General features: G+C 46.8%; 1 protein-coding gene across 3 annotated transcripts; it reads right to left on the bottom strand.

The window, feature by feature from the left end:
* Positions 1–470: 470 nt before the first annotated feature.
* On the bottom strand, positions 471–24,744 carry ATCAY (ATCAY kinesin light chain interacting caytaxin). 3 transcript variants are annotated; one of them, XM_063146898.1, is made up of 13 exons: positions 24,425–24,744; positions 22,962–23,100; positions 15,565–15,623; positions 13,861–14,085; positions 13,214–13,399; positions 12,544–12,646; positions 11,321–11,452; positions 9,224–9,310; positions 7,978–8,076; positions 5,371–5,406; positions 5,213–5,248; positions 3,736–3,768; positions 471–857 (listed from the first exon to the last, which is right to left on the bottom strand). In XM_063146898.1, exons 2-13 carry the CDS (start codon positions 23,036–23,038, stop codon positions 848–850), a joined length of 1,083 nt encoding a protein of 360 aa, XP_063002968.1. In that variant the 5' UTR covers positions 23,039–23,100; positions 24,425–24,744; the 3' UTR covers positions 471–847. The 3 variants fall into 3 exon arrangements, with proteins under 3 accessions (XP_063002968.1, XP_063002969.1, XP_063002967.1); XM_063146899.1 differs by lacking the exon at positions 5,213–5,248; XM_063146897.1 differs by lacking the exon at positions 471–857 and having other exon boundaries at positions 3,701–3,768.
* Positions 24,745–25,571: the final 827 nt, after the last annotated feature.

Genomic DNA, 25,571 nt, shown 5'->3' on the forward strand with positions numbered 1-25,571 from the left:
TGCTGGAGGAGATGTAGACAGTCTTCACGTGTTAGCAGCTCGCCTTATTTGGAGGTATAAGTAGTTGAAGCTTGTCCAATGTCACGAAAACCATCAGAGCCATGTGAATTCTCTCCTCTTCCCCGCCCCACAACTACCCAGTAGAACATACTTGCATCTTTACACTGATAGTTGTATGAAACAGCTTTGATATAGGCTATTTCTGAAATCTGAATACTGGAGAGAAAAGGAAAGCCATGGCAAAATCTCTTATCATTTTCCCCATGGTGCTTCATTCTAGGGATGTGTTAAAGGAACAAGGCAGCAAAATGTGGGAGAATGCTGCAAATCCATTGGAAGAGGTGCGCGCACACCTCATCTGAAAGAAGAGGATGGCTTGGTCTTGCAGTTTTTCCTGTCATCACAAATGCATGATGCAGTAGTCTCCTTTTATAACGCATCTGGTAAGAAATCAAGGAATGCATAACCTGCAGAGCTGTGCTGGCCTGCAGCAACGAAAAGGAAAGAGCCTTGCAACATTACCGAGATCTCCTTTTCAATCTGGATGCCTTCATATCCCAGCGATGTCGTTTTTAAACTATTCAATGTTTGCACCAGAGAATAACCCTCTGCGGTGGTGGAGTTGAGACTTCAGAGCTCAGAGCCTTTCCTGGGAAGTGCTATTTGTCCGCTGGGACTCTTGTACGCTGGAACGTCCTTTGGGTGACTTTGTCTCTCAGAGGTGAGGAGGCAGGCTTCTTATACTGATGGGGCTGAGGATGAGATGATCACGAGGAAAGTCATTTTACAGTGGGTAATACATCGGGCTAGGTCATTCTTTAGATCCCACGTGTCCTTGCGTCTCTGTTCACGACATGCTAGAAGGTGGGGAGGAAACAGATTCGGAGTTAGTTTTTGAAGACTGTAGATTGCAATTTAAATGGCAAAGATTAACATCTTGGAAAGAAAAGAAAAATCATAGAACAGGCTCAGGGGTTCAAAGTTGGAGGGGGTCATGCAGGCCATCTAGTCCATCATGTACATTGATGGTGTTATATAAATAAATAAATAAATAAATAATAATAATAATAATAGTCCAACTCCCTGCTCAGTGCAGTAAATCTGGAGTGAGAGCATTCCCAGCAGATTTATTTATTTATTTATTTATTTAATTACATTTATATACCGCCCCACAGCCGAAGCTCTCTGGGCGGTTTACAACATTTAAAAATAGTAAACATTAAAAGTATACAATTTAAAAACACACACACACACACACATAAAAACAGTATAAAAACAACAGTATCCATTTAAAAACAACAATTGTGGGGTCCATTAAAAACAAACTTAACGTTGTTAAATGCTGTTAAAATGCTGTTAAAAATGCCTGGGAGAAGAGAAAAAGTCTTGACCTGGACTGTCTAGAATCTGCTTAAAAATCTTCAGCCAGGGAGAGCCCATCCACACTTCTATGTAACAGGTTCACTGTTGAAATGATCTTACCGTCAAGAGGTTTCTCTTAATCTTCCACCAAACTCCACCCTCCTGAACCTTAAACCCATTAAATAGGGCTTTTCTAGATGAGGCTTTTAACCCGCCACTTTACCGCGGCTTCTGCTTTCGGATTCTTCGTGGGATTAAGATCGGATCCTCTATGCACTATCTCCCCTGGCTTTTCTTCTTCTGTGCCTTTCTATATGTTCCGCTATGTAACCTCTAGGTCAGAGCTTTCCAAACTGTGAGTCGCGACACGTTAGTGTGTCATCTGCAGTGTGTAGGTGTGTCACGCAAACGTAACGAGAAACCTCTGAGTCTATGTGAACTAAGCAATACCAACTTGCCTGCATTTTTACGCAGCAAAGGTGCCGATCAGTGTGGTGCACTAGTATATTCCCCTTCCGTCGTATCCATGTATGCACACCACGGTCGAGGGATCATACAGGGACTGCGCATGCGCAGTATGCATAATCGGGTCGAAACAGCTGATTCCGCGTCACTTCCGGTGACGCGGCTGCACCTGAAGTGACGCATTCGAGAAATTCCGTGGGTCCAGTTTTTTGATAGAACACCGTCTCAACCGCCGCTCGACAAAATTGGTTCAATGTGAAAAGTCTTGGAAATGTATGTTATTATCTTGCAAGTCATATATTTTTAAAAATATCAATGAAAGGTTTTCATGAGATATGTTGTGTCCCCATACATTTTGTTATTACAATTTATGCATGTGTCCGTATCTCTTATACGGGGTTAGTTTAACCTCCGCTTTGCTAGTAAAACTGAATTACTGTGTCGCAAAATAATGCATGTCTAAAAAGTGTGTCGCCAACATGAAAAGTTTGGAAAGCTCTGCTCTAGGTGGTGCTGTGCTATAGCAGAATTGTGCAACGACACTCGTATTTCATTCCACCACTCCCCCAAATACTGGACTTTGCCCAATCAACACACACACCCCGCGCAAAAATGCTTAGAAAGCACAGGAGAGACCCCAGAGAATGACAACATCTAAAGCACCCACAAACTACCACGAGTGAGGAATCACGGGTGCAGAATAAATGCCTTGTGTAGGAAAGGTCACTGCCCTGCCTTCTAGAACAGCAGAGAACAAATCCTTGCTTCTTTCTATGTGACAGTCCTTTGGGGTTTTGAAGAGCGCTATCGGGCCTGTGGCGTCTTGAACTCGGGTCTCCTTCTAAATGCACCTTCCTAGCCTCCCAGCCAGCGGCGAAGTTTGAAGTGCAGGCTCTCGTCATGACGGCTTCTATAACCACGCGCCCAAGGAGAGCCCGAAAAATCAGGCAGCCGTGTTGATCCTTACATCAACAAACCAATTCTAGCTGTTTTTTTATCTTCGCCAGAAGCAGATCTTTTGTAAAGATAATGCGTCTTAATTGGCCGTTCTGGACCAAGCCATTCCAAAATACTTTGCATCACAGCAGGGAAGAATGTATAACTGTTTGGAAAAATTGATTCCCCCACCCTACAGCTAGGTAACAGGGATTGGGGCGGGGTGTGTGTGTTTACACCATTGCTCTGTCGTTTACACCAACTGGCAGCTGTCTCTCTGGTGCGCATGTCCGCAGAATCCTTGAGCCCAGCACAGTTGCATGGAGCAGGGCAGATAAGGACCTGCGTGGCGAGACCCAGTAGACTCAGATTAAAACCGGTCTAGAACATGGCATCTCTGACTGTGCATAAAGTGAGCCAAGGATGGAGGGAGGAGAGCCGTCCTATTTCTAATAAAGCGTCTCTTTGGGACATGTGGTAAATGCATTTCATTTGGGCTACCAGTTGACCTGGCGTTGTGGGGGGCTGTTGTTGCATTTTCTTGGAGCACATCTACCATCAGAGAGAAAGAGAGTGTGTTGGTGCTGAATTCAAGAACTGAAGTAAATAACGTCTTGCTGGATTAGACTGACCATCGGTCTATTTCAGCTTTCTGTTGCCCATAGAAACTAGCTAGAGTCCCCTGGGGAACGTGCAAGCAGATGTGGTGCTTAGCATTTATAGCATGCATTAGAGCACTCAGAACACTTTATTTCCGTCGTCTTTTTTAATGTGCCTTCAGGATAGACCCGTATTTTATGTTGCAGATGAGAGAATAATTTCCCCGAGGCCTGTGCGTTCATGACTGACGTTGTTTCCTGGTTTTCAGGTCAGGATATGCGGTGTCTCACGGCATGATCGCAAGAAATGGCCCATGCCCCCAATGTCAAATTCTGAATGTGACTTAAAAATAATCAATAAACAAATCCAGACCTTGTTTCCTGGTCTTCTGCTGGCAGTGCAGGCCTGTTTTGGAAGAGGAGATAAAGCAATGAACACCTTGACAAAGCAACACAGATTCCGTCAAAAACCCAGGTGAACAAACGAGTCTTGTTAGTGCCGAAATCTTATCGGATTCAGCTATGACCACATCTGAGCGGGGAGAGAGTTGCACAATCTGAATCTCTCAGGTTGCTGGCTAGCCAATCCCTGGCAGATGCGGCACACTCAAAAAGGCATCCTCATTCAATCTTGGTATCCCATCAGGTATCCAGGTCCTAAGCCTTGTAGGGCTTTATATACGAACACAAGCCCCTGGAACTTGGCTTGGCAGCGTATTGGCTGGTGACACCCTTCAGAAGTCGTATAATACGCTCCAAGGGCACAGCATTTCGCATTAGCTGCCGCTTCCGGGCTGACTCACAGGCAGCCCAATGGAAAGTGCTTTGCAATCACCTAGTCTCAAGGTTACGGTACGCGGATCACTGTGGGCAGGCTATTTCTGTCCAGGAATGGGCCGTAGCTGGCATATCACCCAGAGCTGGTGAAAGGCACTCCATTGACAGTGATAGATCTAGGAACGCTCCCCTCACCACTATGCACCCACTCCTTCAGAAGGAGTGGAACCCGGAAAACGCAATTTCTCTCATTCCCGGACAAGGGAACCATTTATCCATAGCATCTCTGTCGTTTCAGGATTCGGCCTCAACTTCCTGGCCCTCGTCCAGCCCACCGCTGCATTTAGGCGCTGTATCGGATGATACAGTGTAGAGCAGCCTTCCTCAACCTGGGGCGCTCCAGATGTGTTGGACTGCATCTCCCAGAATGCCCCAGCTGGCTGGGGCATTCTGGGAGATGCAGTCCAACACATCTGGAGCGCCCCAGGTTGAGGAAGGCTGGTGTAGATGGATTAAAAAGACATAAAAAAGAACAGCACACATTCTGAGTGTGTATTCTGCAAGATCCTTCCCTCGATTCGGGAAGTAGTTAAAGGTGGGCCCTGTTTATTTGGTATACTCTGAAGTAGACCATCTTGGTCCATGGGGGGGGGGGGAAATAGGGACAAAATTAATACATCTAGGACTAGAGGCCTTGAACTCGAGGCAAGTGCCATCTAGTTCTCGAATGAAAATCCAAGGGAGTTTCCGGACGGAGGGCTCCTAACGCTAGCAACCACACGGTACGGTTCAGCTATTCCATTCCTCCCCACCGCCCAATGAATTCCACAGTCAGAGAAAAGGTGGGAGAAGTGATGGCAAAATGGGTGCCTTAGGAGTGAAAGAAGACGACGTTTAGGCCGCCCCCACCAATAACATTCCATGAATTGAGGCAGAGCGATGAGACAAGGCTCTGATTCCACCACGTTTTCCTCTCCCGGGCTTGCGTCTACCAGCCTTCTGCGTGTTTGGCTTAGAAATAGTGGTACCCTCCGCACTGCTGCCCTGACTGAATAAATCTGCAGAAGGCTTACCTCTCTCTCTCCGCCATGCCCTGCTTCTCTTCTGCCCTGTAAGGACAAATTGCCATCTAAAATAACCCGTTTCCTGAACCAGCGCCATAAAAGAAGGACGCGGCCCTCCCAATGGTGTGACATTAACCCTCCTTCCTTCCCTGGCAAAAGTATTCTACCTTTCTTTTCTGGCTCTGTTCCGCTCCTCTTCAAACCTAAAACAAAGGAAGACGTTACTCCAGTAATGATATACCACTGTTAAAACTCATGAAAGCCATCTCACCTTGGAAGGAAGGAAGGGCCCCGAAAAGATGGCTCCTTCGTTCCCTTTACTTCTATTTTGTTTTTAAATTCCCTTTTCTGTCGATGTATTGAGAGCAACAGTTATTAGTGTGCTTCATATATTAATTCTTTTTTCTTTATTATTTATTTTTATTCATTTGCAGTACTCCATATCTAAAATAGATCCTGGAGCGAAGAACACCAGGAATAAAACATTTAAAAAATATCCAGCAAAAGGATTAAAAGAACAAATTAAAATTGTTCAAATTAAAACAAAGTACCAATAAAAATGGTGGCTGGTCAGTTGAGGAAGGATTCCTGGAAAAGAGCTATTTTCAGGAGGCGCCAGGAGTGGCACACTGTTGGTGCCTGCCTGACCTCCAGGGGAAAAGTGTGGCAAAGAAAAGGGGCCACCACACTGAAGGCTTTTCTCCTGATGGACTCAAATTGGGCCAAAGGTCCATGTCGAACCACCCGGAGAATGCCCTCTAATGCCCTCAGTGACTGGGCAAGTTGGTAAGGGAGAAGGCGCTCTCTCAGGTCTCCTGGTCCCAAGTTATTTAACAAGTGTTTTTCTTTGGTTCACTCATAGAATCATAGAATCATAGAATAGCAGAGTTGGAAGGGGCCTACAAGGCCATCGAGTCCAACCCCCTGCTCAATGCAGGAATCCACCCTAAAGCATCCCTGACAGAGGGTTGTCCAGCTGCCTCTTGAAGGCCTCTAGTGTGGGAGAGCCCTAGAGGCATTCAAGAGGCAGCTGGACAACCATCACTGTTTATACCTGGGATTTTATGCATGCAAAGTAGCTACTCCACCACCAAACTTTGACCGAACTTTTCTTTTAACACATAAAACCACAAGTATGGTCCATCTACTCCAGCATTGCTGATGCTGATTTGGCACCAGTAACTAACCCTTAAAACAGGGTAAAAACTGCACAAAAAGCCAGTTTGGGAGAAATGGGATGGGACCAAAGGAAGGCATGGCTGTCCGAGGAACTCCTGAAGGCCAGAAAGGGACAGGATTTAGCCTCTGAGTAGTAGCACCTGAACCTGGGGCATGTGCTCTACAACTCCCTTAATGCCAGTCTTGATCTCTTTCTGCACCAAGCTCTCTCTCTCACAGCAGCAACAAGAAAATGACTTGGAGGAAGAGACTCGACCGCTTCCAATTTGTCGGACGCTCGCTCCGGACAAGGACAGACGGCTGCTGGACTCTCGAAGTGTGGGCCTGTGAATGTGCCACGTCCGGCAAGCTGGAACGGGGAGAACAGATGTGGGAGAGTCCACTGGACTCCCAGAACCAGTCGGGTGCCTCCCTAGCAGAGAGACACCAGACGCCACTGTGCATCTGATGATGTCAGCTCTAGCCCATGAAAACGTGTGCCATGATCAGAGTTGTTGGCCTTTAACATTTGTTTGCTGGTTTTAAGGCATGGTGCTCCTCACACCAAATCCCCATTTTTCCCGAAGTCATAATAGTAATTTTATTGTCTAGCTAAAAGCCATAACAAAACCAGAAAGAACATTCAGAGTTGAGCAAGAAAATTAGCTCCTCGTTTCCTGGCTATCAGCCCAAATAAAACAAGGTCACCTATTTTTCATTATCGAGCAACAGGAAACATACAAATCACTGGGCGTAGGGGAAAAAATTCCTGAGCCTACACAAATATTGTTCACACGGTTCCTCATAAGAAGGACATTGGGGAAGATAAAGGATGATATTCTCGGTGTTTTACAAAACGCACAAGAATCCTGTTCCAATTATAATTTCTAAGAAAGCAGAGGACAATAACGTGAAACATTAATTCTACAAAAGCATTCATGTGTAGAGCTAAAGGAATGAGATCCAAACAACCCCTTTTGATGACCTAACTTGATACATGGATACGTCTAGAAGAATGAATGATTCACATATTGGTCACGTCACGCAATCTTTTCCAAATATGAAACGCCTTAACTGAGATTTGGACATCGACTAGATCTTAGTCCGTTGACAATAAAGACCACTAGCAAATGTCTGTAACGCAGTTAACTCCCTTGGGAATTGAAGGGCAGAGCAATAAACTCACAGACCAGACGTGGATCTAGCAAAATGAACATTATGTTACGGAATGTTAAAAGCCGGACTTTTATTCTAGCCCGAACAGAAAGCCAACTTTCTGCACGGATGTGAGCGGCAAGGGTGCCAACAGGTAATGCCAGTACTTTCTTTAGAAAAGAATTTTGGATCTTCTCCAGCTCCTGAACAAATGATCGGCTAAAGCCTCAAAGCTTTGCACCATATAAGGTTTTTCTGTCTGTTTTCTTCTTTGCAGACAGTAAGCGGGTGAGAGGAGGGAAGAAATACGCTACTTTGGGAAGCAAAGATTGCTGCAGGACATTGACACAGTTTCTGCAGGACATTGACACAGTTTCTGCAGGACATTGACACAGTTTCTGCAGGACATTGACACAGTTTCAAGATGTTGGATGAGAGAAGCCCAAAGTTGTGATACTTACTGTAGGATACAGTCTGGAATCTGGACATGCTCCATCGGGATATTATGTGCGAGTTCTTCCAAAGTGTGGACATACTGGATTTTATTGATGAATTTCACACTAGGAGAGAACAGATCCACACGTAATCAATGCGTGCCCGCCCACACGCTGGCTTTTGCTAAAATGTTCTAGGATTAATGTTACAGATAATCCTGACCCCACTTGGAAGCCAAAGGGGATTAACGTGCTTTTACAGAGGCTGAAATTTGGAATTAGGATTAGTGGACCACTCCAGAGGAGGAAAAACTGGTAACCTTTCCTCTATAATCTTAGGAAGAAAAGTTTGAGATTTTCACATTGAACATTCTTGATTCCTGTTTCTGTTGTTTAGTTACACTTCAGTCCTGCCCTTCCTCTTAAAAGTCTGTGATGCTGAACAGGGCTCTTCCCTGTGTTACCTGCACAGCAACCCTGTGAGGTAGGCTGGTCTGAGAGAAGATGGCTTGCTTGCTTATTGAACTCAAGTCTTCTGAAACCAACCTGGCATCTGCCAGTTGCGTTGGACTACAACTTTCACCACACCCTGACAATGGATATGCTGGGGTGTGTGTGTGATGAAAGTTGTAGCCCAACACAACTAAGTATAGAAATATAAAATCCATCAGCGTTTCCTAGATATAAACAGGACAACAGGAGAAGTAAACGAGCTCTCATGTCCTTATAGAAATTGCAATATAGTAGTATATGAAGTCATGTTTCTATTGCACTGCTGTTACAGGGGTAGATTCTTCCATGACAGCTGATGGAAAAGAACTGAGCCCTGGAAAAAGTTCTTTGGTCTTCAGGAATATTTAATGTTGCCAAGTACCTTGCAGGCCGCAAATCGGCCTTGGATTGTAATCCAAGATACATTGGCAAGCAAACCCTCTGCGCCCAAACTCTGGAAGTCTATTTCCAATTATGGGGATTGTAGTCGAACACATCTGGAAGGTACCGGGGTCTAGCCCCTGCGTGCCGCATCGGCCTCCAAGATTCTGTGATAGCCTCTTACTGCCTTTTGGTTTGAGAAGCCCTTGTAGATTTGAACTTTTTGTAGTGGGGTTTTGGCCGTGGGGCTTCTAATGTCTATCTTGGAATATGAAGAAAGAGATTCAAACGTGATAGAAAGCAAAGAGAACAAACAACAGCCCCCATCCCTGCCCCCCCTCCCCCCGGAAAAAACATCCATGCAAATTTTAAATAGCTTCAAGCCAAGGCTTTCCTTTACCTGATGAACGGCCGTGATATAGCTAGCACTGTCCGGATGAACCACGATGGGTGGACGATTATCAACGCCTTCAGGTTTTTCCGTAATCTGTGTAAAGAAGTTGAGGTGATGCAGGTCAGGATGGTTTCGCTCGACTCCAGCGTTAAATCCGTGCAAGGTTTGAACCTTGGCGCACCCCCAGCCCACAACCAATTTCATTTCTCAGCTCTTTTTGTGCATTTACTAACAATGTTCTGTACGGAGCAACCTAGCTGAAAAGCAAGCGTGCTTCAGATCTCCACTTTTTTCAGTGGGAGACATTTAAACACATCCTAAAAATCTCTTTTGCTGAAATTAATGGACCTCTGAATTACATTTGCGCTTGGGCTGAGTTGATGCATAGTGTTAATATAGCACTTCCCTGGGACTACAACGTCTAGGAAGTTCAGCCTGGATTTGTTATAGTCGATTTCGAATTTGATGGTTTCATGTTCAGTATTTATCTACTGGACAAACTCTTCAGTCCCTCTTCCTAACATAAAGATGTCATCCAAGCAGGGATATTGGAGCAATGGAACCAAATGAGTTCAGACCGACTTTTCCCTTCTGTAATTTTGCGCAAATTTTGTCATAGAAAAAGACACAAAACATAAAACCAGCCAAAAACGTACATTTCCCCTATAGGCTAAAGCATGAAAAAGCACATTTGGGGGGATTTGTGCAAATTCAGAAACAAAAAAAATCCTGATTCTGATGATGGGCGGATGACAGAACGAAAAGTACCTGCCAACCAGCAAAACGTAGATGGAATAGATTTTGCACACTCCTATGTTGTAAAGGACAACATGTTGTATGAAAAGATTGCCTTCTTGCAATATGTGAGTCTGTGCAATCCAAACCATAGAACTATTCAATTCTGGGGCAAACCTATAGCCCAACACAGTGCCTGAAATTAGCCAGTAAAATTCGTCTCGGAACTGAAAATAATATTTTATTAAAGAGCTAATTCCATTAATGAGCATTAAAAAAAACCCTGTGTGAAGAGCACACATATTCCTCTCTTTTGTCCAGAGTCGATTCAAGTACCCTCAATAGCCTCATAGATATTAGTGTACAGTGAAATCACAGTCATGGTTCCCAACCAGATATCTTGCAACTCTTCAGATATATCATCCAAGAAGTTCAGAAAATGCGTGGAATCCTTTATAGAGGCATCAGTATTATGAACAAAGAGTTTAAGAAAGGAATCTACATATTTTGACAGCAGTCCTGTAATCCGGGGTGGGTGGGTGTGTTTCCAGATGACACCATCTTCCATTTTTAACCCTACTGTGTTTTCTTACTGCTTCTTTCATCTTTTCAATTATTGCAATAGAATATGTCAAGGAGGAAAAAATGCAATTGGTACAGCTAGGACCACCCATCTGGATGCAGCTTTATGAATTGGTGGCAGAGGCAAAATTTAAATCAGTTCACTCCTTCTCTCCCTTCAGTTGAATTTCTAAGGGGAAGTTAATGTAAGAACAAAAGAAGGACTCTTGATTTCATTCAACACTGCTCTTTTTTATGTAGATAGACTCTACAATTGTCTTATTGTGTTAACTGCAGAAATTATGCATCCGCACAACATGTAAAAGGATGCTAAAACAGGGAGCATTCAACTCCTTTTCTAGCACAGATGGATAATTGAAATCAAATCCTGGTGCCTTGCAAAATTTAAGTGGGGTAATTTAATCACTGACCTCACAAGGTTTAAATATCAGGGCAGTCCACTGGACAATCATTTGGAGATGAACTTGTACAAGTTCCCTCTCAAAATGTGCTAGAAAACTAGTCTCAAGTAGGTTCTTAAATAGAAGTGTCCGCACAACTTTGCACCTGTGTTATCACCCAATCAATAGAGGTCATGTCTCTTTGTACGTGCCCATCTTTTTTCTCAGGATTTGATTTTCCACATCAAATTGAATTTGTGGAGAAGACAGCCTTGCCTGTCTGGTTTGGCAAAAAGATATTTGGCATTTCCCCCTAATGTTAGAGCTTCACCGTAGTTTTATTCCTATGTCTCCTTGACAGATTTTAAGATGTGGCCAGTTGTTACGGAACGGATCCATTCCTCACCTTCTGTCGATCATTTGATAGCATTTTTTCAGCCAGCCAATCCCCGGCATTCTCCGGCGTGGTGTGGCACCGTTCAAATACACAATCATGTAGTCTTCCGCTACCAGTAGTTCCAAGCTACTGATCACGTACCTGTTACAAGAAAGGCAAGCAGAAAGTGCATTGGACAAAGCAGAACCTTTTTATTTTAAAAACCTACTCAGCTGATTCACCCATCGTGTTACTAAGAAAAACACGCACACACAAAAACCACAATAGCACTAATGAAAAGGACTTGTGTTTCTCTCAGGTCTAACTAGTAACTCAAGCGCAAGAGAGAATAGAGGGAGGAAAATTAAACAGTAACAAAACTGTTCATGGCTTGGGGGGTCTTTGGGGGTTGGTGATGTCACTGGCAGGAGCCAACTTGTGCTGAACAGAGACGATTCTTCCTGCGAATTCACCAAACCATATTCTCATCCCATCCCACAGTGTGACCCTGGACAACAAAATGGGATCTGTTTGTATTGAATGTGACATCTGAAGTGGTCCTGCACTACATAGGCATGCGCAAGGGGTGTGCCTGGTGCGCCCTAATGTCTTGAGTAATAAGCGCCGAATTAAGCGGGCCATTGAGTAGGGATCCAGAGGGAATGGTTCTCTGGCTGCTCTCCGGCCACTCTGCCGCTGCACTGAAGGACTGCTGCTCCTGAGAGCACCATTGCTCCCGCCAGAAGGATCAAAAAGGAATCTCTCTGCCGGGAGCCACGTCCCCTCAGCCTCTAGGCCTCTGCTGGAGCTTATGATGTTTACGACAGAGTATTCAATAACTGTTCACCTTTTAAAAAGAAATAATTCCCCTGGGTGTGCACACCCTAATGAAATGTGCTGCTCACGCTTACGATATCCCGACTTGCTTTAAAAGTCTATCTTGCAGTCATGAGGACTAGGAATTCTTTTCTTTTTTTAATGAAAAGAAAAAAGCTGATATCATTTAAATGCCGAATTCTGCAGCCAATGTGGTACAGTATTTCTGGGCTTGGAATATGCACCACCAGATGTGAAAAGGAGTGCAAAACCAACAGTATTCTAAATAAACTCCCAAAGCAAGCAGGCTATTTGGCAAATCAGCCCCACGGCCCATGTTGGAAGGGCTGGCATTTGAAGTTTCCTCTCTTCGTTCGCCTGGTTTTGCCAACCGAAAGCTGCAGAGGAGAGAGCAGCCCAAGCGGGGAGTTACTCACAGAAAGAGGTTCTCCATGATGTAGTGGTAGTCAGGCAGACTGCTGTCAGGCAGGTAGCAGGCCGCGAAAACGATAATGGCATTGAGCCCTTCCCCATAATAACCTGAGAGAGAGAGAGAGAGAGAGGGAAGATTATGGGTAGGTTGAATCTGTCGGTTTTGCTTCCTTTCCGTTTCTCAATTTTACAATTCGGGTCATCTCAAACTTTGAGAATCTCCCCAGTCTTAGGTTGGCTTCATCCTCAACTTTGAGCATTTTTTTTTTTTTAAAAAAAGTGTGCATAAAAATTCATAAGCATTTTTCTGCTTTTTTTTTTTGCCCAGAATACCCATTTTTTAGAAGCAGTTTTCTCAATACCATGCATTTGGGAACGTATTCCCCCCTACAAGAAGCACCTCCGTTTGCCTTTTTTAATACAATTAGAGAGCTCCACTCGCAAAATTGGGGGATGTACGAAATTCGAAAGATAACTTTGAGTTTCACCTATGTGCGAAATCAAGAAATTGACATGCCGACTGAACGAGCGTCTCGCCCATCTCTTGACCCACCAGGAGTTCATTGCTTTTGAGATGCAAGCCCGGTCACGCCTTCATGGGAGGCATCACACACTTAAATGTCGGGCAGGAAGGAGGTGTAACGGGGAGGCCACGTTTCTCACGAGACCCCTCACCTCCGTGCGTCACCACTTTCATGTACGGCTTGATCATCTGGAGGTCGATGCGGTGTTCCTGTTCGCCGATAATGACCGTCCGCCACAAGCGCCCATTGGTGGTACTGCCACCTTCCACGGCGCCGTCTCCAAAGAGGTCCGCGCTGTCTCCCGGCATGTTTTTGGCCGTGGCCACAGGAGTGTCATCTGAGGAGGGGAAAACATACGGCAATCCTGAGTCGCAAAAGGAGTCTGAGACGCAAGGAATACGTTCTTTGGGGGCAGGGTTAGTTGGGGGATGATGGGAGCTGTAGTTGGAGGGCACCCTTTGAAATGCTTTTTCTGGAGAGGCTCAGCTGCCACGCCTGGACTTTAAACATTGTGTTGACTGTGTCATTTTTTCTATTTTTACGCCACTTCCTTAGATTTGTGGTTTTTATTTAAACTTGTTTCGGCATATTATTATTATTGTTATTTATTTATTTACTACATTTATATACCGCCCCATAGCCGAAGCTCTCTGGGCAGTTTACAAAGATTAAAAACAGTGAATATTAAAAACAAATATACAAAAAAGCATAAAAAAACAGACAATAACTATTCTGGGGTCCCCGTGCCAACCAGGTGTTTGATCCCGTTGCGCTACGGCCCCGTCCCCCTGGTCTTACCCTCCCATTCCAGTTCGTTCCCGTTGCCCAGGAACTCTAAGGAGTCGGTCTCATCTGGGGTTTCGATGTCGTCCACGTTGATGTCCAGGTCGTCCGGCGTGTCCAGGAAATCATCCGACAGGAGCGAGCCTTCACTCTGATCCAAGGAAATGTTGATTTCCGGGGCGATGAGCGTCTTCCGCTTGTGATGGGCCCCGTTACCAAAATTTAACGTGTTCGGAGGAGCTGCAGGTTGATAATGAGGAAGAAGAAAAAGAGAGGGAAACGAACCGGTGTACCTAATGGTATTAACGAAGGAGTAACCGAGCGGCAAAATTATAAGAAGCCAGTGGCATATTTGGGGATGTCAGAAGAATCGGTTTGGCGGGAGGGGGGGGAGCCCAGACTTCAGCTTCTTTCCCCGTCAGCTGGCCTGGCTCGATTTGCATCGGGTTAAGCCAGCTTGTGAGTTTTCCACGGGGGCGGGGGGACGTGGATAGAAAACTGCGTAAATCGCAACCACATATTGCATCGTTTGCACACATTTATCAAATGACAGCTGCAATGTGTGTATGTTTCCATTTCCAAAGGAAACGGGGGAAAAAAGTCCCCATATTTTGGAGAAAACCAGCAGCTAGGCTCATGAATACAATCCGACCTGGGTGGAAATGCATCGGGGAGATTTGCATATGGTTGCTTAAAGCTCTTCCTGTCACTAGGCGGGCTGCCTTGACATCGCCTCCACTCCAAATCCATGCTGTGTCAGTTATACGACGCAGCTGCAGATTCGAAACCACCCCGAGGCAAAGATGCGCAGCTGAAAAGCCGGGGACTCACCCGGACTTTTCCAGCCAGAGCAAAGCCAGCCCAGGTCTTCTGCTGGGCTGCCCTCACTCAGAGCCACTCCAGAGGCGGTCCTGGGTGGAAGATGACCTCCTATTGGTCGCCAGAAGCTGGGGGAAGGTGGGCCATCAAGCCAAATGGCTGCTGGGGTGCCCCACACCGCCCCTGGCGTGGGGAGAAAGGTTTCCCTTTTGAAGAGGAGCCTTTTGTGTTTTCCAGCTGAAACTCCCCCCACGGCCTGAGTTCGATCCCAGCGGAAGCTGATTTCAGGCTGCCGGCTCAGGTCGACTCAGCCTTCCATCCTCCCGAGGTCGGTAAAATGAGTACCCAGTTAGCTGGGGGAAAGGTAATCACGGCCAGGGAAGGCAACGGCAAACCACCCCGCTATAAGGCCTGCCAAGAAAACGTCAGCGGAAGCTGGCGTCCCTCCAAGAGTCAGTAATGACTCAGTGCTTGCACGAGAGGTTCCTTTCATTTCCTTCCAAGGGGGAAAGCCAGGGAGCTACGGGGGGTGATAGTATACCCTGCACTTGCTCCTTGGTGTGGGGACTACACAGGGCAACCCAGGAGGAGTAAAAGTGTGGGTCTGGGGTCAGTGCGGCGCCGTCAATACAGCCCCTAGGAGAAACACTTCAGTTGTTTAGAACGGGGAAAGGTGGCTGCAGAAAAGCCAGGGAATCACCAAACAGAGCGAATAGAAAGAAGACGTGACCTTCTGGGGTAGCCCAGAGGCCTCGATTCAGCACCGGGGCCTGAGATTGAACACCTCTGTTGTAGCGGCCGCCTCTGAACGTCCCACGTGTCTGGGACGTCGGGAGCGTGTGTGCACGGAGGAACGAGATATTCTGCCGACAGACAGGCTTTGCCATTCCCGCTACTCACATAATGCGTTCTCGGCCTGGCTTCCCAAAGACTCCATTCCCGCCTCTTCCGGGAGCGGCCTGGAAATTGGATGTTTGAGGATAAGGGGGTGGGGAGGGAAGAGAAACGGAAGATTAAACACCTTTACCAAATATGCCTTGTGTACTCCTTTCCTCGAGGAACAGGTGAATACGTGTGCATCATACATGCAGGTGTATTCCCTTTTTTTAAAAAAATAATACTTTCTAATGTTGAAAACAACTTTATAATGTTGATTTAAGAAAAAACCCAATAAGTTATATTCCCACTTTTTCTACCCGCCAAAGACCGCTTTAAAAATCAACGGATGGACATCAGGGAGACTGGACCGTCCAGATTCCAACCTGGCCAAAAAAAGGATTGCCATGTTGTTATTACTCTTTCATGGACTATACGCAGCCTTCCTCAACCTGGGGCGCTCCAGATGTGTTGGACTACAACTCCCAGAATGCCCCCAGCCAGGCTGGGGGCATTCTGGGAGTTGTAGTCCAACACATCTGGAGCGCCCCAGGTTGAGGAAGGTTGGACTATAGAAAGGGTGTCTCAAATATACATCAAAGCCACAAATGTCTGATGGTGTTGAGACAGCCAGTGAAATAAATTAAAATCTGCTATCAGAGTTCAGCAGCTAAAGGCCAAACTGGTTGTTATATATTTCCTTTATCTACTAAATGTATATATCACTTTATATTCAAAAAATGATGTCGAAGCAGTTATACAATAAGAACAGACCGTGTTTGGCTTCTCCGTTCACAGTTATGCCATCTGGTCATTATAGTAATTATTACATAACCATTACGTAAGAATTGGTACCTGGATTTGCCTGTTTTCATCTTTTCTTCCTATTGCTTTTCCCCCTTTTGTATCCTGTCTATTAGAGTACATGCCCTTACGTTTCAAACTGTAAACCTCCATGTGGGTATAAGCAATAATGAAGTAAAATGAATTGCCAGGAAATTCCAGAGCCATGGAACAGCCACCAAAAAGGCTCTGCATCTTGAACAATTCTGATGTCAACACTCAGTGATAAAGTAATACTTCCAACAAATCCCTGTATTTCTATCGTGATGGTGGAAACCTACCTCTGTACCCCCACTCTAACTCTATGGGTCATCTGAGAAGATGCAGGTTCAAATCCCCACTCATCCAGGAAGCAGTTGCTGGTTTTCAGCATAATCTACATCACAGGGTTGTTGTGAAGAGATCACACTTACCATGATAGCACTCTTCAAATACTTGAAAGGTTGTCACACAGAGGAGGGCCAGGATCTCTTCTCGATCCTCCCAGAGTGCAGGACACGGAATAACGGGCTCAAGTTAAAGGAAGCCAGATTCGGGCTGGACATCAGGAAAAACATCCTGACTGTTAGAGCAGTGCGACAATGGAATCAGTTCCCTAGGGAGGTTGTGGGCTCTCCCACACTAGAGGCCTTCAAGAGGCAGCTGGACAACCATCTGTCAGGGATGCTTTAGGGTGGATTCCTGCATTGAGCAGGGGGTTGGACTAGATGGCCTTGTAGGCCCCTTCCAACTCTGCTATTCTATGATTCTATGATTCTATGCCTTGAATGACTGGACAGAAGGATAAATGCTATAAATAAATATTTGCCTCTTTTGACCGGTTGTAATGCGTATGGCCTAATTTTTCTAAAGTTCCATTTCTGGCGCTCCAAGTGACCATAGAGAGGTGGATCGAACCTGCCATGATCAGCCATGAGTTTGTGCTTCCTCCTTGCGTTCTGAGATATATTTGTGCTGAAAAGCTGGTTCTCAAAGCTCCGTTGTGCTCTAGCAAAGCAGTAGGCAACCTTTTTCGGCCCCTGGGCGCATTTGGGGAATTGGAGATGCTCTTGTGGGCACCATCACAAAATGGCTGCCGTGGGAGGCATGAGTAGTCTCAAAGGACGAATCGCCTCCCCAAAGGACTTCAAGGCAGAGGTGGGGTCTGAGCCACGACACGCTGAACAACTCCTTTGAACAGGCAGTTTTGAGCGCTAACAGAAACCAATGCAAATTCTTGTCCTTTCCCCTCTTCCTCTACCAACCAGGTCATCTCTCTCACCCTGGATCACTGCCCATAGACATGCTCTCTCTCTCTCTCTCTCTCTCTCTCTCACACACACACACACACACACACACACACACACACACACACCTTCATCCAACCATTCGCTCGCTCTCTCCTGTCTTCTATCATCCTAAGAGCAACTCTGAGCCCAGCGGCTTTCATGAGAAATGAAAATGGCAGCAGTTGGAGGCCCTCGCTTCGCTTTGAAGCGATCATCCCAGCTGCCCCTAAGAAAATGTGTTGATTTTTTAAAAGTGGGAGGGTTACGGTGCCTTGGCCAAGGACCTAGAAAGGCGTCTGGGGTGCATCGGTGCCTGTGGGTACGACGTTGCCTAACCCTCCCCTATTGTGACCCCAAAAATGGTGCTGGGCATGGGACCATGCAGCCTGAAGAGGTGTGTTGATGGAGCTCAGAATGGGCCTGGTTCTCAGTGGGTGGACTCTCGGAGTGGGTCCGTAATGGGGACCGGGTTTAGCTCCCATGTTGACGCTGCCTCTTGAGTGCAGAAGATTGTGGTTGGGGGGAAACGATCTACATCGATGGGAGGGTGGCTGCAACGTGCTCCTGTATTACCAGGGTTGGGGGATGGGTGGTTGGACTACAACTCCCATCAGCCAGCATAGCCAGCAGTGAGAGAGAGTTGCAGCCCAACACCATCTGGAAGGCTACACGTTCCCTTCACCTGCTGTATAGAGAGAGAGCAATTGTGCAATGTAGAAGCCTTCCCGCCGTATTCGCGGACACCACAACGGGCATTTTTATCTACATCCATGAGGCTAAAGCCCAGACACGATCCTTCTAGCCAACCTGAAACGGGATCACAAGGCCAGCCGAGGATTTGTGACCTTGGCCATTGCGTTGACATCGGAGCCTCCAGAAGTAAAAGAAACGACGTAAATAATTTTTTGGCTTACAGGATAATCCCTCGCCCTTGGAAGCCAGGGGTTGCGTATTATAAAATATACTTGAGTCATCCGAAGGCATGTCCGTTTTAAAGACCGGGTGTTTGCGGGGGGGTGGGGGTGTCTTTTTTACCCATCTGAAAGAAACTCCTGCGATGTGAGGGCGGAGAAGGTCTAGATAGCACATGTACATCCATCCACCCACACCCATCTGCCTTTTACAGCTTTTTTATGGGACCTACATAATCTCTAAAATTTCAGCATCCAAAACCCATCTGGCATACAGTCATCGAAAAATACATCTTAAGCACTCAGCACTGTCGTTTCGTATAACAAGGGAGGTTTAGCGGTGGCAAAATCAGCTGATGTTAATAAACAATGCCAGAAACCTAAAGAACAGGTAGTTTCCTTTGCTTACCTTCTGGGGGGAAAGAGATGCTTAGACTGTGTCAACTCCGAATTCCCGGCCTCGGAATCGCCCGCCTCGTTTCTTTTTAAATTTCGCTTCCATATACGTGCGTGTGAGCAAATATAATATCCACTTCTCCTTCCCTTCTCTGTTTCTCTCCCCTCCCCTTTTCTTTTCTTCTTCCTGTGGAGTTTTCTGAATCAACCCAGCTGATTCTGCGTCACCATTTTGGAGTGCGCTTGATCATATGATGGTTTAGCCCTGCCGTAAAAGCTGCCTTCCTCTTGCTAGCGATACGTTACTGAGCATGCTCCCTGAATCCCAGCCTCTGAGCATCACTCCAGCATCCTAAACGAGCCATGGACCAGAAGATCCTCTACCTTTCCCAGGGAAGGAGGTCTTTTCTCTATTTATTTATTTTTTCTCGGCTCCTTCTTGAGGTCAGACCGTGCGCTTCTGTACATCCCCCTTGTGCCACAGCTGGGACGGCCTGGACCTATAATCTCCCCCGGCCAGACAGGCAGATATTAATTTCTTGCCCTCCCAGCTCCGTCCGCTCCTCCAGCTGGTCTCTGTATGGCGGAGAAACTCAGTCTTTTGCAGCCGGATGGGTTATTATCGGCTCAGCACGTGAGGAACACCCCTCCGCATCGCTGGTTCAGAAGACATTGACGTAGCGCACACGCTGCTCTACGGCTTTGCTTTTTATTATGATTATTATTGTGTTTTTAAAGGGAAACCTTCCTGTCTCTTACGTAATCTTACGTAATCTTCCAATCCCAAGCACAGCTGGCCAATTTGCCCATCAGCGTCTAACTGCCTGGTTCATTTACTGAAAAGGATCGTGATTTTTAAGCGAGCAAATTCAGCCCTCGTCAGAGCAGGCAGTCTCCAGCTACGCTCTTTGATTCTATACTTTGGTGGGTCTCAGTGGTTGGCAGCAAAGGATCTCCTGAGCAAAATCTAGGAAGTCAGGTTTCATGATAGGATGATCAGGGGTCTGGAAACAAAGCCCTATGAAGAGAGACTGAAAGAACTGGGCCTGTTTAGCCTGGAGAAGAGAAGATTGAGGGGAGAGATGAGAGCCCTCTTCAAATACTTGAAAGGTTGTCACACAGAGGAGGGCCAGGATCTCTTCTCGATCCTCCCAGAGTGCAGGACACGGAATAACGGGCTCAAATTAAAGGAAGCCAGATGCCAGCTGGACATCAGGAAAAACTTTCTGACTGTTAGAGCAGTACGACAATGGAACCCATGACCTAGGGAGGTTGTGGGCTCTCCCACACTAGAGGCCTTCAAGAGGCAGCTGGACAACCATCTGTCAGGGATGTTTTAGGGTGGATTCCTGCATTGAGCAGGGGTTTGGACTTGATGGCCTTGAAGGGAGATCGTTCCATAATTGGGGGGCCACCACTGAAAAGGCCCTCTCTCTTGTTGCCGTCCTCCGAGCTTTCCTCGGAATAGACACTTGGAGGAGGACCTTAGATGTTGAGCACAGTGTAGCCAAACCCTTGGTCTTTCTAGTTTCTACTTTCTAGGTCTCTGGGGTTTTAGACAGGACGCTTCAACCATCCCGATGTGGAGACGCCCGGGACCGACTCCAGGGGATACTGATTTGTTTATTTTTGCATGCAAAGCACATGCTTTCCCACCGAGCCACAGACCCTCCCCCAGGCCGAGGCCGAAAGAAAGACTTGTCTTAGATTTCCCCTCTGCAGCTGCGGATTTCATAGACCCGAGCGCTCAGCTCATGAACCGTGGAAAGGAAGAGAGCAGAGGGCATCGCTCTGTCTGCTCCGGTGTCTTGCGCTCTGGCAGCTGGAGCCAGACAGTGAAGCTCCTGTCCTGGGCACACAGACTCACTGTGGTTCCCCCGAAAGAGGCTTCCTCCAGCTGAGCACTGACTTCATTTGTAACCCTGGTCTGCCTTTGACAGCATTGCGCCGTTGCCGCCTCGCCTGCCCGGCGCAATCGCTTCTGCATTTCATTTTCCAGAGCTCTGCTCCATCCGAACAAAATCCGGCACGCTAGATTTCATCGCCAAATCGAAGGAACTCTTTAAAAAGAATAGGACGGCGCCAAAATAGCTATGAGCCCTTATCGCTATTTTAAACGTTCGAAATGCTTCTCTGAAAAGTTTTATTATTATTATTTACCGGCAGGAAGAGCTTTAAGCTTCGATGTGCTATTCGTTTGGTTTCCAGGCCCCACACCTTTTCCTTCGTTCCCACGCACCACTTGAATGTGGCCATCAAGACTTTCTCTTGGCCGAAGTCGGTTTATCTGACTAGCGGTGGCTATCTGGGGTCTCAAATAGAGATTTTCCCCATCACCTAGGGACCCAATCTGAGATGTTGTCTGTGCAAAACAGGTGCTGTAACAGCAAGGGGTGGACCTTTCCCCCAAACCAGGGTATTTTCTAAGCAAATTTTCCAACTGCACAAATGCCCTGTGAGACATGCCCCCCACCCAATCCAAACACACTATTTCTCTTTCACGACTGGACAGATGACCACCAACCCTAGTAGCACCTTAGACTGAAAGGCAGATGGACAGGGCTGTATGGATACGCAGGAAGAACGACAGACCAAGAGAAGTCCACCACTGGTGGTCACCTACAGCCCCCAGTTGAAACCGGTGCAACGGATCATCAGCGAACACCAACCCATCGTGAGCACAGACGCTTCTCTCTCACACGCCTTGGGAGGCAGAGCAGTCCTGGCCTACAGACCACCTCCCAACCTGAAGCAGATGCTAACCAGCAACAGTACGCAGGACAGAGAGCTTCATCCTACGGACCTGCTTCCCTCGGATTATCCCCGTAGCGCTAAGCTTTCGCAGTGTTTTTGCTACCGGGCGACAGCGATCCTTTGCATACCAGGAAGTGAGTTTAAGGAGGGAAATGTAAAAAAAATCATAAAAAATAACGGATGACCCAATTCAATTCAAATTTGGTATACTTAAAGCACTCCCTAATATCTATTACTGTGCGTATTTTGGTGCCTTTATCTTTAAAGCTTACGCAGATGTAAGCATTTCTTTAAAATCCTGCTCCTGCACCCCAGCGGCGGCTCAGAAGATACGCTCAAAAAGTAGGGGCTAAATACGGCGAATCTTTTGGCTTTATAGCACAATTAAGGCAGGATGCCTGGGAGTACTTCACAATCGAAGCAGATTGTCAGGTGGAAAACTTCTGAGTCCTTTGCATGCAATTCACAGCGATTGCACAGTATAACGCTGGTTCGATAAAGCTCAGAGACACAGACAGAGGGACCAGACCATGCCATAGACCCAAGGGCCAACTCTGCCCCCACATCTATTCAGGCAACACTGTCACAGGACCCAACAACATCAGTCACACCATCAAGGGCTCTTTCACCTGCATCCTTACATAATTTGTGTTACCTGCCAGCCCTGACTTTGTTTATTGTTAACTTCTTAATAAACACATACATGTAACACGTGTCTTATTCTTCACCACTTTTTTCAACTGCACATGATCAGATTTCCAAATGCACATTTTTCTCCAACTGCACATTTTTTCTCCAACTGCACATTTTTTTTAAAAAAAAAACTGCCAAAGACGAATGTAAGTTTCCAGTCCTCATGGCTCTGAATAAAGGGCGGGTTTAAACACCAACAGAGGAAGCTGCCTTATACTGAGACAGACTACGTGTCCAACCAGGGCAGGATTGTTTGATCGGACTGGGAGCTGCTTTCTAGAAGGTTCAGTTAGAGAGAGAAAATGCATTTTCTTCGTCATCTGCTTTCTGGGATCCCCTTAACTGGAGATTTTTCCAGAGATAGAACCTGGGAATTGCTGCATGCAAAGTGGGAGATCTCTCACTCCGTTAGCAGGCGGATAAACAGGTAGTTATTTTAGGTTAATTCGTAGATAGAAGAGCCACGTTTTCCACCCACCCCTCATCTCAGCCACAGAGCGAAAAACTCTGTCCCTGATTCACCAGAAGGGCCGTCCCATTCCTTCCTTCCACCCACCTGGGGAAGTCTTCATCCTGCCACTCTTCCTTCACGTCCACGTTCTCCATCCTCAGCGTGGCTTCTGTGGTACCCATCGTGCTCTGCGTAGAGGGATCGGTCAGCCCAGGAAAGTTAATTTGTGGTTGAAGAGGTTGACCTGTAAGACAAGATGCAACCATTTAATAGAAAACAAAGGAACAAGATGTTAACGTTTGAAAGATGAAAGATAGATTAGTTCCAGGCCCAGCTACTATACGGGATACTCTGGGGCCGTAGCTAGACCTAAGGTTTATCCCAGGATCATCCCAGGTTCATCCTTAGGTCTAGCTATGGCCTGGGTTTTAAGACTTGGCTCTACTCTTTGGGGCGTGCACCTTCTTTAGTAAAGATATTCCCCCGATGAAAAGTTGCTGATTCTCAAAATGCTTCGGTTTCTACCTTTTTCCGGCCAATAAATACGCTTCCTTGCCCTGTGCAAATCCAATTCTACAAGCAGAGAAGATCCCAGAGGTGCAAGTGTCGCCCACGTTTTTGGCTGCCTTTGAATGAAGAACGGGAAGCTTGTGGTATTTTGGTAACCTACAGTTTCTTTACAGGTTGCACATATGTAGAGACTTTGCATATTCTCAGGGGAACTCTTGGTTGAGACACTATTTATTTATTTTTAAATTTATATCCCACCTTCCCACCAAAAGTGACATTCAAGGTGGCTAGCATTTATAAAATACAGATAAACAGAATCTCTTAAAACAAACATACCAAAGAATTAAAAATGCAGCTGGCTGGGGCATTCTGGGAGTTGTAGTCCAACACATCTGGAGCGCCCCAGGTTGAGGAAGGCTGGGGCCCTAATCAGTTAAAACACACACACACACCCTTTCACCAACATGTGAGTCTATCTATCACCAAGTGCCCAGTTCAAATCTTGCCACAACCCTGTTCTCACTGCATTCTTTGGCTGGGGCATTCTGGGAGTTGTAGTCCAACACATCTGGAGCGCCCCAGGTTGAGGAAGGCTGGGAACCACTAGGCCAGGCTTCTTGTTTTCTTATTAGACATGGTCGTTTGTACTACCTCCTCATTCACCGCCCTGATGTCTTCCGCTGCGGAGCGGTTTATAAACAGCCAAATCAACAAATACATAGATATCTCCGTGCCGTGAACGCCCCCGTGCGCTTTCTGCTGATTTACCCCGTGGGAAAGCCGAGATTCCAGACTGCAGCTTCTTTCCAAAGCTTGCCAGCGCTTTCAGGTTACAAAGCAGCTGGACAGCGACTTGGGTCTTGCTCAGAACGATCTGACCGAGGCCTGTAAGGCTTTCTCCCAACCTCACCCACCTCCCCTCTCCACAAAAAAAAACATGGATCTGCAGCAGTGCCGTGTAATCCCATTGTGCGGGAAGAATACGACCCCCCGCCGCTGACGCCCGCCATGCAGTTATTCTCCCCGGGAGGCGAGCATCCCGAGATGTCACTACTTACTGCATCCGTGGGTCCCTTTGACGGCCTCCGCTCAAAGGATTCCGGCTGAATCCCACCTTCGCTTCGCGCTCTTGTTTATGAGGCCTTCCTTGGGGTTGCCAAACGCCTTCTTCATCTGGCAGCTGTGCCTGATGCAACCCGGCCTACACCAGAACAGCCGCCGTCTCCTCCCAAGCGTGCACCTTTCCTCTCTCGATAAATCGATGCCCGCTGCTGCGCCTAGTCCTGCATTGCCGCGCTCCCTTGAAGCGGCGTTACCTCCAAGCGCTTCTCCGTCGGCATTCTCCCCTCCCAGCTGCAAGCGGACTACAGCTTTAAACACACTTAAGGCCGTTTAATTGCTTTGCTTTTGTGTGCCGTGGCCTGGCGAGGGTGCTGTGCGGAGCGGTGCGTTTTAATGACAGAGATGTTCAGCGCGGCCACCGGCAGAATCCGGTCCAGGAAGCGTCTGGAAGGCGGAGGGCGCATTTATTCTCTTCTTTTTAGTCCGGTGGCATCATTTGCTAAAAGCCAATGAAATAACGGCACCTGCCTCGTCCGTTAGGAAAGAGATGTCATCTTTTTTATTCCGAGCCTCGGCGTGCGAACATGCCCTTTTCCCGTGACAGAGAGCGTCATGCTCCTCCTGACCTGGGAGAGATTGAGAAGGGGAGGTCTTTAGGAAAATCAGGGCACCGTTATCCTTTAAAAAAAAAAAATCAGGGAAAAAGAAACTGGATTGAATGGGTGAAAGACTCTAATCCAGCCTTCCTCAACCTGGGGCGCTCCAGATGTGTTGGACTACAACTCCCAGAATGCCCCAGCCAGCTGGCTGGGGCATTCTGGGAGATGCAGTCCAACACATCTGGAGCGCCCCAGGTTGAGGAAGGCTGCTCTACACTGTATCATGGACTGTAGTTCTGTGTGCAGCTGCAACGCATAGAATCATTCCAAGAGCAGAGGTGTGAGTCTTGTTCGGTGGTCTAAACCTTCAAAAACAACCTCTGCAGCTATTCGGGAATCTTTAGCAGGGGTACCCCACCCCTTCCCTGCAACTGCTGATGGTTTCACAGTTCCTCACCTTTCCCAGGATTTCCCCCCTATTCTAAAAGGGTCAAATGCCACAATGCGGTACTATTTTGGGTATTTTGACCCCGCAAGTATAACT

The sequence above is a fragment of the Elgaria multicarinata genome, chromosome 23 (assembly GCF_023053635.1).
Source record: "Elgaria multicarinata webbii isolate HBS135686 ecotype San Diego chromosome 23, rElgMul1.1.pri, whole genome shotgun sequence".
Taxonomy (NCBI): domain Eukaryota; kingdom Metazoa; phylum Chordata; class Lepidosauria; order Squamata; family Anguidae; genus Elgaria; species Elgaria multicarinata.

Bases quoted from the DNA above. Each gene is read 5' to 3' on its own strand.
- ATCAY (XM_063146897.1), bottom strand. From the start codon at position 23,038: ATGGGTACCACAGAAGCCACGCTGAGGATGGAGAACGTGGACGTGAAG. The intron at 14,086-15,564 runs GTGAGTAGCGGG...ATCAACCTGCAG, and splicing joins CCAGGCCGAGAACGCATTAT to CTCCTCCGAACACGTTAAAT. The intron at 12,647-13,213 runs GTGAGGGGTCTC...TCTCTCTCTCAG, and splicing joins GAAAGTGGTGACGCACGGAG to GTTATTATGGGGAAGGGCTC.